Source organism: Zalophus californianus, chromosome 12, assembly GCF_009762305.2.
Source record: "Zalophus californianus isolate mZalCal1 chromosome 12, mZalCal1.pri.v2, whole genome shotgun sequence".
In the NCBI taxonomy this organism is placed as follows: Eukaryota; Metazoa; Chordata; class Mammalia; order Carnivora; family Otariidae; genus Zalophus; species Zalophus californianus.
In genome coordinates, this window is record NC_045606.1 from 25718789 (window position 1) to 25738148 (window position 19360).

At 37.2% G+C, this 19360-nt stretch overlaps 1 protein-coding gene across 8 annotated transcripts in view; it reads right to left on the bottom strand.

The window, feature by feature from the left end:
- CACNA2D1 (calcium voltage-gated channel auxiliary subunit alpha2delta 1) overlaps positions 1 to 19360 on the bottom strand; it is a 479784-nt gene that overhangs the window by 108030 nt on the left and 352394 nt on the right. For all 8 annotated transcript variants that reach the window (XM_027573790.2, XM_027573786.2, XM_027573787.2 and 5 more), the window contains exons 8-10: positions 6064 to 6133; positions 3640 to 3690; positions 1138 to 1237 (exon numbers count right to left, since the gene is read on the bottom strand). In XM_027573790.2, coding sequence (XP_027429591.1) covers positions 1138 to 1237; positions 3640 to 3690; positions 6064 to 6133 — 221 coding nt within the window. The remainder of the gene's footprint in view (positions 1 to 1137; positions 1238 to 3639; positions 3691 to 6063; positions 6134 to 19360) is intronic.

Genomic DNA, 19360 nt, shown 5'->3' on the forward strand with positions numbered 1-19360 from the left:
TTATAAACGAAATAGGTCACAGATGAAAAGTACAGAATAGGGTGCCTGGGTGGCTCAGTTGGTTAAGCGACTGTCTTCGGCTCAGGTCATGATCCTGGAGTCCCGGGATCGAGTCCCGCATCGGGCTCCCTACTCAGCAGGGAATCTGTTTCTCCCTCTGACCCTCCCCCCTCTCATGTGCTTTCTCTCTCTCAAGTAAATAAAATCTTTAAAAAAAAAAAAAAAAGAAAAAAGAAAAGTACAGAATAGGGAATACAGTCAACACTATTGTAGTAACAGATGGTAGCTATACTTACCATCATGAGCACTGAACAACGTATAGAACTGTTGAATCAAAATGTTGTATACCTGAAACTAATAAGACTAATATGACCTTAATTATACTTCAATTTAAAAAACTGTAATACATTATGGATATGTGTCCAATGTGAAAAATGAGTATTATAATGAACAGAAAATTGCCATATAATTATACTGCCAAGTTGCTATTATTAGTGATAAGGAAAAATCTGTGTCATAAGATGGCCTACGAGCGAGCAAGGGAGTCCCAGCCCCTGCCCCGGGGCTCTTCCGGCTTCTTCTCTCTGCTCTGCTTCCCGCGTGCACCAAAAGGCTTCCCATGGGCGTCAAAATACCAAGTATGCAGAAGTAGAAGTGTATAAATTACCCCCTTTGTTTGTGTTCAGGGCTCAGACCTTTGGAGACCACTCTCCTCTGAGCCTGCCGGCATTAAATAAACCTATCCTCCAAGGTCTCTGAGCGCCGCTTGGTTCTTCCGTCGGGTGATCCAGTCCAGGTTCCGTAACATTAGGAGTTACGGTGATTACAGTGAGTATAGAGGTTCATGTCACCTGTTTAAGCTCCTTGGTGCTAAGGAGAATATTTGCCAGGCTTTTTCTTCTTCATTATTACTTCAATTATTTCACTCATAGGAAAAGCCTTAGACATTCAAAGAGGACCTTGGCATGGAAGTATAGGAGAATTAGGAACAAGAATAGGACTGCTCAGTGAGATCGCCTTATCAAAGATCAGACCTACCTCAGCCTATCAATGATAAAACATGATGAACTATTTAAAATTGGGGGAAACAGAAATTGCAGAATTAATTCCGTAAAAATGCAGTCATCTTATACTTACTGAAGCCACATTCACGAAATCGTCATCTGAGAGGGTTTCCAACATTTCAGAGACAGAGGTTCGGATCAGTTTAAGTGTCAATCCACTAACACTTCCACTCCTATTAAAAAAAAAAAAAAAAAAAAAAAATGGGTCCATGACCACATACTGAAGCAACACCACACATCAGAAGGAAAGGAGACTTTTGCACTAACTCTAGGTCATTTATGTAAGTAAATATTTTTGTCTTTAAAAATTAGTAAAGAAAGTCACGTTTTTGATACAGTAGAAATCAATTATAAGGAATCTTACCTTTCATATCAGCATCAGAATGTATGTGTTTCTAACTATGACGATGAAAATTGCATGTCCAGGGATGATTTTAAGAAATTATGGATACTCATGGCCTATTTACTTATTCAGGAAATAGATACTGATTACCAGCTCTGTTAGCCAAGTTGAAGGGTTTTAGTCTTTATTTCTCTTGTCTACATATTCGATGATCCTTGGCAACCTCATCTCATTGTGAGACTCATCTCTAGGCAACTACCTCCCCTTTCTTCATCTCTGGGGCTCTCAGCTTTTCCCCACTTTTAGACTTCTGGCTGTTTGTTAAACAACTACACAGAGTCCATGTACAAAACGGCATTACTCCCAAACATGTTTTTTTTTTTTTTTTTCCTATTAATGTTCTTGGTACCAACCAGGCTGGATTTCAGTCATCCAATTTCCTCCTCCCTCTCAACTTTCCAATTCAGAGCACCTTCCTTTTTCATTCCACTTCCCAGTTCCCACAGAGGTGGCCTCCCCTCCATCTTCTCTCCACTCGGTGTCAGGTGCTTCTTACCTGAAGACCCTGAGCTTGGGTAATACCCACTCCATCCAACTCTCAGCCTCTACTCCCCCACTCCCATGCGAACAGGTGAAAATTCTGGAAACACACCTTGATCGAATACTGTTAGTAGCTCATAGTTACCTACTAACTAGCCGGTGATCACAAGAGCCCTGCTTTGCAAAACTTTCATACTCTTTCTTTCTTCCTTCTGCTCAGTACAGTTCCCCCAGATGTTCTCACCTACACCACTTGGCTCCTGTCAATTCTTCCACTGGAAAATTCCATTCTCTTTCCTTTCCTCTCCCATGCCCACCTTGTGAAATCCTAACTCTAAGGAATCAATTCTACTTCCATCTCCTTAATGAAGTCTTTTATGACACTTTAAATCGGAGTGCTCTTTTCTATTGACTCTTAGTGCTGGGTCAGACTTTACATCTATCACCTTCTACAATTATTTTAGTTACTTGGGAATAGGGTTTAGTTTCACTAATACACTTGAATTATCTTTGAGAGACATCTTAATCATCTTTGTCTCTACAGTATTACATTGTATAAAGGACAGCCTCCATACATGTTTGTTGAAATATCCTTTAAAAATGGTATTTCAACTTCGTATGCACTTTTAGTCTTCCAATATGCATGTGGGTTCTAAATATTTTAACATGAAAAATTATTTCTGGGAGTTACCATATTCCAGTAAGTTTGTAACGTATTGAATCACCATTTAGATTTATACTTAAGAATATCAAGGATTAGCACATGATATAAACTCCACAATAATTAAAATGTTCTGACTTACTTAAGAAATGAAATGGGAATTAACATGTAAGTTATAGTTGTTGAATTCATTCATCTTCCCTTCTTCATGCTAGGTGACAGGTTTTTAACTTGTTTACTTCAGATCATTTTTTAAATGTTTTCAAATGTTGATACTAACTTGTAGTACGGATTTATCTGCCTACAAAACATTGGATTCTGTTTCTTCCAAAGTGGCAAAGAATAGAAGAAGATGTAACTTTTTCTCTCAGGGAAAATAAACATTTTATACTTCATATTTTTAACTCCTTGGTATTACTCTTAAAAACTAATTATTTTTGATGTTCCACAATTTCATCTTAAATTTTATCAGAAGATTGCACACACACCCCCCTTAACTTGAAGCAATGTAAAAAATAAAACAACCAATATAAAAACTTGTGGAATTCCTTCCTATATACCAGCATTTCCCTTGAAAAAGTCCCAGTATCGGCCTTTAATATATTCGATATTTATCTATTTTGCGGCTAAATTCCTACAAGTTATTTGAATCATTAATGACTAAGTGCCAACTAATTTGTTTTGTTTTGTTTGGTAGCAGGAACTGCTAAGTTTTAGCAACCAAATACTTTCTTCTGTTTAAAATATAAAGCAAAAATTTGAAACAAAAGAATAATTTTCAAAAAGCTCAGACTTTAGAACGATGCCGTAATTTTCAATTCCAATATAGATTCTTCTTCTTTTCAGTAAGACAATTTTTGTTTGTTTTGTTACTGTCTTAACATGGCTTCTTTGTCTGGATATAAAAGTCATCATGATTGCTCTTTGCCTTTTTTTTTTTTTTTTCACCCAGCCTATTTCAACATACTACTGTTATCTTCAAATTCTCCCTATATTTTCAGTATATAAATGTAAAATATCTAACTACTCACACATCAACCAAGATAAGCATGTCTTTAGGCGATGCAGCTCCTTGGATGTACCTGAAACAAATACCATATGAATACTTTTTTATCTTGAAAAACAGCAAACATTGATATGTTTTGAAAAATTGGTTTTTACTGATTTCTTCAAGCATTTTCCAAGCATGGCCCTACTTCCATTCTATCTCAGTAGACAATGTACTTTCATTCAGAATTCTACAATGTTGATTTTTAAAAAGCTATATCTAACATAATAGAGATGTCAGAGGCAAAATATTTAAGGTATGTATCACAGCTATAACAAAAGATCAAGAGATGTGTTCTAATATTAGAAGCAAAAGAAATTAACTCCTGGATGTAAAAAAAAAAATATATATATATATATATATCCTAAACTCCAATTTATTGACCATGGGGTTTAAAACTCACTCTAAGTAATTATAAGATTATATCCTGTTTTTCAATGCAAAAAATAAACACAGAAATAGCTAGGTGGTCTAGGAATGTGAGAAAACAACTATCAACAGACAAGAAATACTAAGGGGTAATACAAAGGGATAAGGAAGTAATTTAAAGTAATATATAACATTGCCAAGAGTAGAATCACCTGGAGAACCAGTTCAAAACACTGATTCTCACATTGAACCCCAGCCCTACTGACTCAGAATCTGTGCATATTAAAGCAAATCTAGGAAAGCTGTATTCAGATAGTTCAACGACTGCAGAGAGAAACTGAATTGCAGGGGAATGATCCCCAAAGTTTATGCTGCCTGGCCACAGCCTGATGGGGTTGGAGGGCTGACCTGCCCACCAGGAAGAGCTGAACCTGAACTCAACTTTTTAGTTATCACTCCAGCCTCTTTGCCCACGACTAAATCTAATCTCAGAAGCCTGCAGAAAACCTGCCAATTCGTTTTCAGACAACATCCAACACAGTGAGTATCTACTCAGGACTATGTGTTTGTGAAACAGAGCTTAAAACATGCACCAAAGGCTGTTTCTTTGTAAGGAGGTTAAATGGGGCAGGTTCGCCAGGATATTCCAATGAGAGGCAAATTTAGTTCACGTCCAGCATCTGAAATGGTCCTGGCATGCTTCTCTATGGGAAAATGAGAGGAGAGGATGGCAGCTTGGCACCTTCCTTCTAAGGGTCCCCTCAAAAACAACAAGTTCCTGAACCCAATCTACATGGTATCATAGTCTCGGCCTCCAATCAACAACCCATAGCTCCAGAGCCAGCACACCTAGAGAAATAGTAACAAAAATATTATGTAGATTAGAATATCTGGTATTATCATTCGTGGCTGGTGTTCATGTAAACTGCTACTGGAATGCTTAACAGGACATTTTCAAAGTCTTAAATATATTTCTTCAAATCAATCATCATGCATCTTTGAATTCGTACAAACCCTAGCAAAAAGTTAGAAATCATCTAAATGTCCAATAATAGGGGATTTTCAAAATAAGTTACCATATAATCATTCTAAAATGACGTTAAGCATGTCTCTTATGCATAAGCACTCAAAGGTATTGATATGAAAGAATAGATTACAAAGCAGTATATTGTATAAAATGTGAACTCATTAAAAAAAGAAACCTACACATTAAATACATTTTTTAATTTTTTTTAAGATTTTATTTATGTATTTATTTGAGAGAGAATGAGAGAGAGAGAGAGAGAGAGAGCATGAGACGGGGGAGGGTCAGAGGGAGAAGCAGACTCCCCGCCGAGCAGGGAGCCCGATGCGGGACTCGATCCTGGGACTCCAGGATCATGACCTGAGCCGAAGGCAGTCGCTTAACCAACTGAGCCACCCAGGCGCCCTAAATACATTTTTTTTAAAAACGGAAATAAAATACACAAGCTTAATAGTTGTTTCCCAGTGAGTACACTCATGAGCTATTTGCTATTTTTCGAGGTATATGTTAGGAGAATGAGTTGCTTTAGTAGTGAGGAACAAAAAACTTTCCTTTTGGGAAAATGAAACCTAAGCTATGTGACCATAACTAGGGGCAGCTTTTACCTTGGGGCCAGTTCTCATTAGTTCACTGCCAGAGGCAAACTGCCTTCTACTCTATCGGAACACTTCATTAGAGCTCTACTCCAAGCAAACTGGGAGCTTTTCAATAGAAACCCCCACCAGCTAAAAGAGATTTAGAGATGACATTGAATATAAACCTTACAACTAGTCCATTTGAAACCATTTGACAAATCATTTCAACAATTTTCATTATTATTGCTCACTTGAACTCACCATCTTCATTGAGTTTTAACTGCATTTATTTGATGGAAAAAAAAAAAAAAACCCACACCAGAGGTCTTTAAAATAATTAGACAATATTCATTCTAAAATGGAAATCCTTTCAACTTTTTCACCAAAAATGTGACCTTTTGTCTAGTTCATTTTTTCATGACTACCTAAAAATTCTTACCATGGTCTTCTGCGTACATCATAAAGATCAATCTTGTTTGGAGTTCTACTGTTATCAACCCACGGGGAAGCTAAAAGAAAGAGAAAGTAAATTAAAAATAGAGAAATTAAATAAAAATATTACATATGATCTAGAAAGATACTTTCAAAAGTCACAAAACTCCACCGACACATTCCACTTACCAGAGCAATAGTTAAAATGGGATTATAATTTTTACACCCTTAGTCTTTTTTTAAATGGCAAACACAGCAATATAAAAGAAAGTTAACAGAAGTTAATTTTCTTGGGCGCCTGGGTGGCTCAGATGGTTAAGCGTCTGCCTTCGGCTCAGGTCATGATCCCGGGGTCCTGGGATCGAGTCCCGCATCGGGCTCCCCGCTCAGCGGGAAGCCTGCTTCTCCCTCTGCCTCTCTCTCTCTCTCTCTCTGTCTCTCATGAATAAATAAATAATCTTTAAAAAAAAAAAAAAAAGAAGTTAATTTTCTTTTTTCACATTATTTCATAACTGACTTGTAGACATAGGGATTTTCTAGATGCTAACTTAATGTGTTTTATCAGGTGTCCAGTGTTTATACATTTTACTTCCCATCTACTAACATAAAAATTTACCTTAAAAGGAAAATTACTCGCCACCAATGGAATTGTACTTTCAATTATTTGATCCTTATATTTTCATTCAATGTCATACCATCTTGATCTATAAAAAGACACCTGTTTTTCTTGAATTGTTATTGATATAGTGGTATGATTTTTAAATCTTTTTCTTCACATATTTGATAATGGCCGGAACATTTGTGATTATAATTAAAAAGTTAAAGTAGAATTAAAATAAATCCATGGAAAACTATTTTCCTTAAATTTATTTGACTGATTTGAAGTAATTCAAGCACAAATTCAAGGATCTTGTATTAGGTTCAGAGCCTTTATCATTTTGCAATCATCAGGAAAAAAAAATTGTCTAACTGCATTGATTTTTTAAATGCAATTTATTTGCATTTTTCTAACCAAATCTACCCTTTAATTAAAAGTAAATGCTTTACACACACACATACCTTAGACCTAATGGAGAATAATAAATGCTGCAAAATTAGATGATAATTTTATGCTTAACAAGTCCTCTCCTTGAACATATGACTCTTAGGAAAATTCCTCTAATAATTCACATGACTTACGCCCCCCAATCTATTTTGCCCTTTTCTTTACTGAAAACTATGGAAATTATGGAAAACTTTAATGTGAATCAGGTTTATCAGCCAACTACAATAATTTGGCCAAGTAGGATATGTCAAAAAATAGACAACTTCTGAGTCTCTCCTTGCCTTTGAAATTTTTTTTCTCATTAGTGACTATATTATAAAATGACATTCATTTTAAAGGACTAATCACATTTATACACAACAGTTTAAATATAGCCATCTCCCAATAACCATTTACAATAGTGATGCAAATGAAATGATAAATTTACTTTTATTCCTACAATCTTCACTTGCAAAAACGTAGAGCCAGTGAGATAACATTTCGCTTTTTCTTTTTGTGGGAGCTCTGGAACAAAGCAACAAGCACAACAAGCATGCCAGGAGACATGCCAGTTCACGTTCAACTAGTCCTCTATAATATCTGACTCCCCAAGCCGGGGTCTAGGTGATAACTACAAAGCTAAATGAATGATATTCTTTCAGTACAATGTTTTGCCGGTTATATATTTTTTGCCTCTCAGCTCCAAAATCACCCATTTATCTTGCTCTATGAAAAAGGATCTGGGCTCTTTAAATATTTTTCTCTTACCAAGGAACACAATTTTAAGCTTTGTCAGCAGATGATGAAAGAGAGACACTCAGTGAAGAAAGGGTTTTTGCTTCCTGCTTCTGATTTGTTTGCTCAAAGGTTCTTGGGGCGTGTGAGGCTTTCCTGGTGTCTGGATCCTGCAGGGCATTGTATTTTCCAGAGCTCAACTCCTATAGCTTGGGTAACTTTTGGAGGGCTCTCAGACTCTCCAGAAAAAAAATGGCCAGCAGTACTCCCTGACTACTTTTGTAGGAATGCCTCCAAGGCGACATTTTGGACCTAGAGGATGAATTACCAGCAAACCATTCGAGCATGACATCATAGCAACTTTTTGGTCATTTGGTGGGCCATGACTCCATCTTCTTTAAGAAGATCTGGAATACCTATAGTATTCAGAGTGATCTGTACTTCTAGCTAATCCCTCAGTATTCCAATCCCTGTTACAATAATTCTTTATTTCAAAAAAATTAACTTGCAAAAAAATAACTTTTCCTATTCAAAATACTGTTTTCTCTCTCCTGATTGGCTTCAGACTGTTACACATGATCAGGAGAGATGACAGAAGTGACATTAGGTAACACTGCAAAGGTCCCACAACCACCATGGGCTGGAAGTGGTTAAACAGTGATTTTGACAAGTGACTTAGCAAACCTGAAATTTGAAAGTCATGTTTAAATTAGATTTCTGAATTCTTTGCAGACGACATTCATCTAGAATTTGTTTTCACTATACTTGTTCATTGAAATTAACCGTGATATGTAGTATTATGCTCTGTAAAATTGGTATCTTTCTTTAAAGACAAAAAAGGTTTGCAATTTACAGTATGAGCCAGACCATTCAATTTTAATATGGTTTATAAAATTAGATGGTTTATATTTAAAAATATTAATAATCTCTTAGAAGTCTTCTGCAATATTTACTATTAGGAAATATCCCTTGATTATACGAAATTAAGATACTTATATTATGGTAAAATTAAACAATGTACTTTCTTCTGTGATATCACTAATTAATTTGTTGCAAAATCCCACTGTGGCATTTAGGTGGTACATTATTTATAGAGGCTCAGAATTAGAGAAGGTCAAATAGTAAAAAGGATAATAACCACACACTGAAATTCCCTGAAATAATCACTTTCTTAACGATGCATAATGAAAACTATGTGTTTTGAGAGGAAATTGGAGCTTCTAAAACTCCTGTAAAAAGGCAAAATGGTGTTCATTTTAGACGTCCCGTTTGCTTTCCACTAAGATTTTGGGATGACAGGAGAAAGGAGTGGTGTCCATCAAGTGGGCATTGTATTTCTGAATGCTATCGTTAACGGTGACAATGACCGTTTAGGGGAATTTTTTCTCCAATCAAAAATGAACTGTGGGCATGTCTTCGGCTAAACCTACTGGACTACGATTCTACTTCACGTGCTATTTAGGGTGTGCTATGCTAGTTACTCAATCAGTAACCTCAAAAGGTACTTGCATGTACAATTACCCAGAACACCGAAATATGGGTTAGAGAAATATTCTTGAGAAAGTATGCAGATTGTAGAGCCATTTTCTGGTTAAAATGCTCTAAAAATAATATGAGTGTACAGTTTTTCATTTCAGCTGCTAGGAAATAATAAAGCACAGAAGGATGAGGTGAGGCCTGATTCTCTTGGTAGAAACACCACTTCAAATGACAGCTAATTGCAATTCCCATTAATGAGCTCAACAGCATTTTTCTAATTCTAATAGATTCTGCATTTTTGGTCACATAGAAAAAAGGAAACTTCACATACTCAAAAATGCCTTTAAAACCCAACCCTGGTCCTACTGGCTGGATCTAATTGGTATTATGTGGATCGTTAAGCTCACCTCAGTCATCTCTTATGGATTATTAGTGATGGTTCTGAATTCTAAGCCATGATAATGAATTTGGACTGTTTTTAAGCCAGAATTAATTCAATAAATATGTACTGTATAGCTCACAAAATTTCCAGGAATCTGAATGTTGCTGCCCAAACACTACTGTCCCAGAATGAATTCTCCACACTCCCTAACTCATATCATGGCTCCTGTATCAAGGTTCAGGATGAGTCTCAGTAACAGACTGAGCGTTATGTACCCACACAAAAGTGCCAGAGACTCTAGAAAGGCAAATAGCTGGCCTTTTCAGATTCTGTGTTACAAGATGGGCTCTGTTTTCCAGTAAAACTTTTAACCTGGGAAATACCCAAGACATGGAAAGGATTCTCTATCCATTATGGTAACACAAAATAACTTAATGAACAATCTCAAATCTTTTGTTTATTAGCACAAAGTTTATTACTCACTCATCTGACAGTCTAAGTTAAATATCACTACCCACAGAGGCACAGATTCTGCTTCAAGATGGTAGTCAATGACTTCTACCTAGTGGCCCTCTTGCCTTCTTCAGCACTTGGTTTCTAAAGTCACTCAGGAAGTGTGGAGAAGGCACGCCCAAGTCCTAACAATCTCAGGCTTGAACTGAGACCTCTTACTTTTACTCATATACTACTAGGACTACATAGACACAAAGGAGGTCTGACAAGTACAGTCCCTGACAAGGCGTCATTTCCAAAGGCAAAATTTCACAATGGAGTGAGAAGACACAACTCTGGTAGGTAGCCAGCAGCCTCGGCCATAGGTACAGATGGACAACTAAAATATGAGTAATGTCCACTACTCTAACATTACATCTTCTGTTTTCAGCAATGTTTCAAGTAAGCCACCTTTAAAATGAAAGAGATGAAGATGGGCTAAGTTCAGAACCCAGTAAATATAAAAAAGATACTGGATTTAAGAATTATTTCTAGACTCGGGTGCTTAGGTGGCTCAGTCAGGTGTCTGACTCTTCATTTTGGCTCAGGTCATGATCTCTTGGTCATGGGATGGAGCCCTGCCTTATGCTCTATGCTCAGTGGGGAGTCTACTGAAGATTCTCTCACTCTCTCTCTCTCTCTTTCTCTCTCCCTCTGGCCCCACTTCCGCATTCTCTAAAAAAAAATAAAAATAAAAAAAAAATTTTTTTAAAAGAATGACTTCTAGACTAAATCTTAGAACTGAGACTGCTAGCACAAGAAACTCAAGAGAAGAACATAAGTAGAAGCCAACTCAGTATTGTTTTTGATGCTGTTTGTGCTACCAAAGCAACCACAAGGCTAGACTGCAGAAATCTTGTCACTGCTGTGAACCCAAAGGCAATTTCTGTGCTCTAAACCTGCTGCAGAAATAGCAAGATATGAAAGCTGCTTAGCCCCAAGCACATCCCTCTTCGGATGTGCCAGAGAGGGTTACAGACAGAAGGGTTACTCCCAGAGCAAGCACATGGGCTAACCAAGAAATTTGCTTGATCCAAGAGTAGGTAGTCTTTGAGTTTCTTACCCAATGAATTGTAATATGTACCACCAACCTGTGACTGCTCTGTATTTCCTACTCTTTTTTCAAATGAGAATTTTTATTGTGGTCATCCAGAAGACAGGAGCATTTCATATAAGATACCTCGGCAATAATGGCAACAGGGCAAAAAAAACAAAAAAGTAACTGATATTCTGCTGTATTATAAATAGTCAAATTAGGAAAAGTTGTTATCGTCACGATGGAGAGAATTGCACATTACCTGGAAAGCCTGGATTTTTATCTGGATGTACTAACTTGTTTGGGATTTTGGATCATCTTCTATGGAAAGATAGTGTGTTCTATATGTGAGGGGAAAAAAAATAGGCACAGATATTCGGATGGCCAAAAGAACAGTCTGTGACAATGCTTTAAAATACTCTTCTTTCTCCCTCCTCCTAGTAACAGTACCTCCCAAGTTTTAGGTGATTACCTACTAGAAACTGTATTTCTCAGTCTCTCTTGCCACAGTAGGGCCATGCAATGAAATTCTCGTCAACAGCATTTGAAAAGCAACATATGTACAACTTTCTGGTCATGCTGTTTGCCTTCCACTAAGTTTCCCCTTCTTTTTCACCCTAACCATAAATGTGGTAGTGTCGGTCCAGTTTTGGTCATACAGATGAGGACAACAGCCGAAGGAACGGCAGATAGATGGACCACAGTTGCTCTACAACTAATCTATTAGGTAAGAGTTTTATCTGAGAAAAACATATACAGTCTCTGTCATGTTAGCCATTGTTTAAGTAACTGAACCAATAATCTTGCTAGAGGTCAGAACTCTACCCCATTACACAAACTTGAACGTAAAGGAAGTGAACGCTTCACAGAGTGTTTGAAATCTGCTTCACTATTTCTTACACTCCTCTGTCTTCTTAGGGCAGTGTTATTTTGGCCCTGAGGAAACCGCTTATTACTTAGGTATTTATACTGCTAGAATCTAGTAATATATCTTTCACTCAGTACTGAATTTGGGGGGGACACATGTGTCTAAAAAGCAACTGGTTCCCAAACAATTTTCATTCCCAGATCAAGTTTTCAAATGCCGAATGACGGAAGCTTGCTGGTACAGAGCCACCAATGAGCTGCAGAGGCGGAAGGTGAGACTAGAAGGCAGTCATCCCACTTGAGTCAATGCTCATAGGAAGAGTCTGTCTTCCTGTCTCTTGTTTAAAATGTTCTTGTCCGACTGGAAACAGCCTAGTGTAGAACTTCAGAAAGGAGTTTGGAGTCAGTCCACCCAGATTTTTCATTGGATGAATTACTTAACCTTTTTCAGTAAAACAAGAGTAATGATTCCTATTGCCCACTTCCAAGGGTTAAAGATTCAATGATTTACACACACAACACTTAGAACTAAGTTGGTACATAATAAGTAATCCATATGTGAATATTAGAAAACGGTATCATTGGGTCATTGGATCTGATTATAGAGAGATTTTTCAAATAGGTTATCATAAGATGTGCTTAGATTTTCACTGCCTACAAGCACATTCCTACTCCATCGCCAATGATGCAGGATGCTGTCAGAGAGTCAATAAAATTTCCTGGGAATCTAAAGGACACCATGAGGTCACTCCAGAAACCCCAGGAAGAACACTGGCATAGATTAAGGGGGGTAAGGATGGGAAAGGTGTACAGGCAGGAACCTAGATAATTGGAACACTAGGTTTCTTGGCAGTTTCCATCTGTTTTGCCCTTGTTTCACATTATTTAGCAACATTCTCTTAAGTTCTACTCGGATACTTGTTTTCAATTCTAGTACCTGTTATGTCAATCTGTTTATCCAGCTTAATTTAACAAATATTATTCACTATACACAAGGCATTGTGTTAGGTGATATGGGGAGTACCCACACACACGCACACAGCGATCTCTACGAGCAGTTGCTTACACTGCAATGCTTTCTAGAAAGAACGTATACAAAATAAATTTGGAAGGAAGAGAAAATTTTATAGCTATTACAATGCAGACAAAAATTTCTGAGAAAAAGTAAAGAAAGGCTGCCTTTGGGGAAATTTTTCACGGGAAAGTTGGTGCTTGTATTCTATTTTAAATGACTGCTAAGACGCCTATGACCAGAGATGGAGCTCTCGCATTAAAACGTGGAGATGGAAAAAAAAAAAAAAAAGGTAGGTTGCAGAAAATAAAATAAAAGGAGAGAAAAGGGCAATGTACGAGTACGTGATCAAGGCTGAAACTTACAGTAAATAAAACTGGAGATGGACATTGCGTTAGGGTCTTTGGATGATCTGAAGCCCGCAGTCAGGGAGCCAGATGTCATTAAGTGGATAATTCCAGATCGTATAATTTCACTTGAGAACTGTTAACATCAACTGTGTTTCAGATAACTTGTTAATATATTTATTAGCTATCTCTTGGCACTTCATTTTAATCTAACATGTTCATAATTTTTTCTCTCACCTGTGAGCTCCTCTAGAGCAAAATTCACTCTTACCAGTATTTGAATTCTTAGAATATCTTCGTTTCCTCAGCAACAGGACGTTTGCTTGTTCTTACCATTTTTCCCCCTTGCAACCATATTTGACTACATTGACTCAATGCAATTGTTTTAGGATTTTAATTTAGTTACTGAGCCATGAGGCTTGCTGTTCAGATGCTATCACTGGTTTGGCTTGAGAGTGCCTTTGATATCACCAGTGTAATATGTCCAGAACATTTCTACGACTTATCGACAAGCAGCACTAACTCACATACAAAATGTATCATAGCCAAGAATAAGTCACTGTAGTTCTAAAAATAAAAGCACTTATTACAAAGTGATTTGCTGGTAATTCTACTGATGCCAGGTAAGCTATGGAAAACAGTTTCATTGAACATAAAAGGTTATCTGTGGGGCACCTGGGTGGCTCAGTCGGTTAAGCATCTGCCTTCAGCTCAGGTCATGATCCCAGGGTCCCAGGATCGAGCCCCACGTCGGGCTCCCTGCTCGGCAGGAAGTCTGCTTCTCCCTCTCCCACTCCCCCTGCTTGTGTTCCCTCTGTCAAATAAAATCTTAAAAAAAAAAGGGGGAGGGTTATCTGTCCGTCAGCAGCAGCCAGTCACAAACACATTGTGCAGTTAAGTGGAATATTCAATAAAGTAAACAGTGCACAAAGACTTAATCATTTAGATGGCCCCTAAGTAGTTATTAGCTGTGGCTCAGAAATAAGCTTGTAAATACAAGTTCTATAAAGGTGAGGATTTACTGGAGAATAAATTCAGGTATGTGTTACCTAGAGAAAAATGTGAACTCTGACAGAGAAAATGTTTCCCATTTTGTAAGCAAACAAATCCAATGAGGTAATATTGATATATTCATAAAAAAAAAAAACTGTGATTCTACAATAACAAGTTGCCTGTTTTTGTAAGTCAATACATCTTAGACAATGCTGATAATAATATGTTTCTTATTTTTTTTATTTGGTGTACCTAGCAGAAGTGCTTAGAAGGGTATCTAAATTTTTGACAAAGATGTTAATTTTCCTTAACAGAATATAGTGAACATAAAAATTACATAGCAAAGATGTTTCTATGTATATAAAAATGGATGGCAAACAGTATAAAAATTTAACAGTGTATAAAAGAAAAAGGAACGGAATGAGAGATCCTTTAGAAGTTAAAAAGACCTGAAGCTTTTTAGCAATGCTTGTTCACGTATTTTATATAGTGTTATCCACCATCCAATTACAATCAACTTCCAGGTTCATATTAGCATCTTATTTAACTACTCTTTCTTGTCAGCAATAAATGACTTAATTGAAGCGTGACTAGATCCATAGTTGATTGCAAAGTGAGTAACTATTACAACCCTTATGTGTGAAAAATAAGACAGCTTCAGGTAAGAGATGAGGCTATACAAAAGCCAACAAATTTAAGGCTACTGAATCATCTCTATAAATCAGGATCAAATGAGAATTTCAAGATAATATTTTGTGCATGTGTGTGGCGTGTGTGTGTATAATTACTGGTCTAAATCAAACTTACCAATTTACTCCCCAAATAAAAATACTTCTGGTATTTTATTTCAGCATACAGTACCAACATTCTCATACCCAAATTAAATATTATAGTTATCTTAACTTACACTTTATGTCTGTCACTAAATTCATTTATTTTATCTTTTTTATTGAAATATAATTCAGATATAACAATGTGTTAATTTGATACACTTATATGAGGGCATTGTGCTAAGTGAAAAAAGTCAGACAGAGAAAGATAAATACTATATGACCTCTCTTACATGTGGAATCTAAGGAAGCTGAACTCACAGAGACATTGAGTAGCAGAAAGTAGAATGATGGTTCCTGGGGAGCGGCGGGGGGGAGAGGGGGGATACGGTGATATTGGCCAAAGGGTACAAACTTCCAGTCAAAAGATGAATAAGGTCTGAGGAGAGAGCATGGTTGGTATACTTAATAATATATCATCTACTTGAAAGTCACTAAGAAACTGCATCTTAAATTTCTCACCACAAAAAAGAAATGGCAATTATGTGAGGTGATAGGAAGGTGTTATCCAACACTACACTGGTAATCATTTTGCAATATATAAGTGTATCAATATTTATTTTTTTGGTAACGTCTCTAATATCCTCGTTTTTTCTACCCAAAGATTCTCCTTTTCAAATTCCTACTTGGGGGGCGCCTGGGTGGCTCAGTCACTTCAGCGTCTGCCTTTGGCTCAGGTCATGAATCCAGGGTCCTGGGATCAGCAGGGAGTCTGCTTCTCTCTCTCTCTCCCTCTGCCCCTCCCCACCACTCATTTTCTCTCTCTCAAATAAGTAAAATCTTTAAAAAAAATTTTTAAATAAATTCCTCTTTGGTCCCTTGTTCACATCCCACATCTGATCATTACAATAGTGCATCTTCTGGTCAAGGTTCTCTCAGTGTTTCTCCTTCCAACCAGAATAAACACTATTTCAACTGTAGTATTCCGCTGCTCAAAATGTCGATGGTATTTTCCTACACATTAAATCCCAGACAATTCTGACATTCGGAGCCACAGAATTTGCCATTAATGAAACTTTTGATCTGACAGCACTCTTCTTTTGTAACTCTTAGATTAACTAGGCTTACTAGCCTCTCACCGTAATTACTCATCTCCCTGTTTCTCACTTTGTGCTTTTCTTCCTTCTAATTGGGCTTTGCCCTTTTTCCTTCAACTTGATTTTTTAATCCAGAGTTCATAAACCAAGCCCATTGACTCTGGTCTCTAATCACTTTGTCTTTTCGAAAAGTCCTACAGCAAATCTATTGTTATAGCTGATCTAATTTATCTGACATTTAATCATTTAATTATCTGTATTATAATCTAAATTTCAAGATGTACAAATGTTGACTCCCTAATGAGATTAAAATTTCAGGCAGATCGGAAACAATTTGGTCTTTTAAAACACACACGTGAGGGCACCTGGTGGCTCAGTCAGTTAAGCGTCTGCCTTTGGCTCAGGTCATGGTCTCAGGGGCCTGGGATCAAGCCCTGAGTTGGGCTCCCTGCTCAGCGGCAAATCTGCTTCTCCTTCTGCCGCTATGCACTTGTTCTCTTTCTCTTTCTGTCTCTCTCTCAAATAAATAAAATCCTTAAAAAAAAAAAAAAAACTTAAAAAAATAAAAAATAAAACACACACGTGCACAGAGTAACCACATCAGAGGTCTTTTCCGTCCCCGAGTATCTCTCCTCCCCTTCTTACTTTGTACAGCTTCTGCTTTTCACCTGCATACGTGACCACCTTGAAGGTAACTGGGCCCATGAGGCCACTAAATTCTGGCCAACATCCCACAAGAGGAAAGGTTTTATGTGACTTCGAACAAGAACCCTCAACAAGAGGGAGAATACTGTTTGTCCTTTGTCCATTAAGAAAGAGCACATGTAACAGAGGTGGGTTTGAGGCAGAGGTCACACTCAGATGACAGAAATCAAACAGGACCATGGACCCCCTCTTCGTGAAGCATCCCGATCAGCTCCAGTCCATACAACTGACTGATACTCAGACTTCAGTGAGAAACAAACTTCCTAGTGTTGAAATCAAATTGTTTTTGTAATTGGTAGTATTCTTAACTGGTACACTGGATTTTAAGCATTATTAGCATTAAAATAGTGATAGTGGAATCACTTCCATTTCAAGTTTGTTTATACAGCAATCTGCAAATATAATACATTTATAGTTAAACCTTGCATCTATTCACAAATATCAAAATAAAAAAAGATGGGTTCTTAAAAAGATAACTGAACACTGCAAACAGTACTTCTATACATACCATTAATATCGAGGCTCCAACACTATACCATTTTCTTCAAACTGGCTAGGAATCTATCACGAATGCTGCCTTCATAAATAACCAAAAAGAAAAAAAAAAAGTATTCTTTGGACTAACCTGTGTCATCTGCTATTTGATGTTTAAAACATTTTTGAGCCATTTTTCAAAAAGTACTAAACAACTCAAGAACAATTGACCATCCATATGGAAAGAATATGTCACTTCATATACTTTGTACACAGGTTCTTCTGCATTTTAAAAATTTTAGCAGATATAAACGACAGAGAATTGTCGCCCAGAGGTATAGTTAACAGTCACTCAACAAGTAATAGGTCACTTTATCATAACCCCATGGTTTTGAAATGAACAAATGAAGGAAGGCAGAGAGAGAACAAGTGCTTAATAAGACACTAAGAAAATGTCATATGAAAATGAAGTAGATTTTTGGCTTTTTCTGCAAATACAACTAATTATCTAAGAAAAGAGTAAGTACTGCCTCCATTGGCATTTCAGTGAGCCACTAATTCCTAATTACAATCCCAAGTACAACAGGAATTAAAACAATTTCAGGAGATACTAACAGGTAAATGAATAATTTGTATCTCTGTTTTAATGATAGGTAAAAATTCACAAAGTTGACAGCTCTTGAAAGCAGTTTAATAGCTTTAAAGTTCATTTATCCAAATCAATAAAGAGCTTTAAAAGGAAAGCACTCATAAATTAAACTGATTTTCCAGTCAGCACATATTCAGTGAAGATGTCACTAGACATGGGCTCCCGGCTTCAGCTATGCCATGAAGCTAGCTAGCTCTAGGACTTCTTGTCCCATGATACAAGGACTGTGGACGTCACAAAAGCGAAGCCTGAACACTTCAGTAGATAATGTTAGTGTCTGCGCTGGAAATCATCTTCCATCATCCCAAATTAGTGCTGAAGAAATGGGCTCACAGACGTAACGTGACTGAGCCAAAGCCAGTAATTCTGCTGACGACAGTTTTCACATGCATCAAGAACTCGTCTTCACCCTCAAATTTAACATCCCTTCCGTTATCACACAGCCTATCCACCTTCTAGGCTGGAAATTGAAAGAGGAGGGAGGGAGGGGGTGCAGGAGCCAAAAGAGGAGAAGGGAGAGAAGAAAAAAGGACAGGCAGAATCCTTCTTACAGTTCATTTCCCTACACATCAACCAAATCAGAAAACAGGCAGTTTATCGAGGTTCTGTCCAAGGACAGATGTCAAGAGTTCAAGTCCCCACTGATTACTAGCCAAACTGCTTTTCAGAACCAGCTCTGCAGAGGTGCCTTTATAGGATGTCAGCTCGAGAAATTTCTGTACTTGGAGTCAGTAGTTTCTCCACATCATTTAAATAATCCAATAAATGAATCTAACGAAAGTGGCTAACCATCACTGACTTTCTCCTATATGCAGGCAATTGGCTAAGAACTGTCATTTTCTTCTTTTTACAATTCTACGATCTAAACATTATTGTCTTCCTATTATTTGCTGAAGTCTGTGAGTATTTTCCAAAGGTTGCCACCACATCAAATGACGGAAGTGACATTTATACCCTGGTTATTGGGTAGAATATACTTGCTTAATCCACTCATTCCAAGTAGCCCTGCTCTAAATTGCATCTCAACATGGAACAACATTTCTTAGACTCTATTGTGAGTCAGAAGATCCTAGTTTTTGCAAAAACACTTTATTTTCAGTAATTGTGGCAAATATTTTTTTAAAAAAGATTTTATTTGAGAGACAAAGAGTGCACACAAGCAGAGGGAGAGGGAGAAGCTGACTCCCCCCGCTGAGCAGGGAACCTGATGCAGGACTCAATCCCACGACCCTGGGATCATGA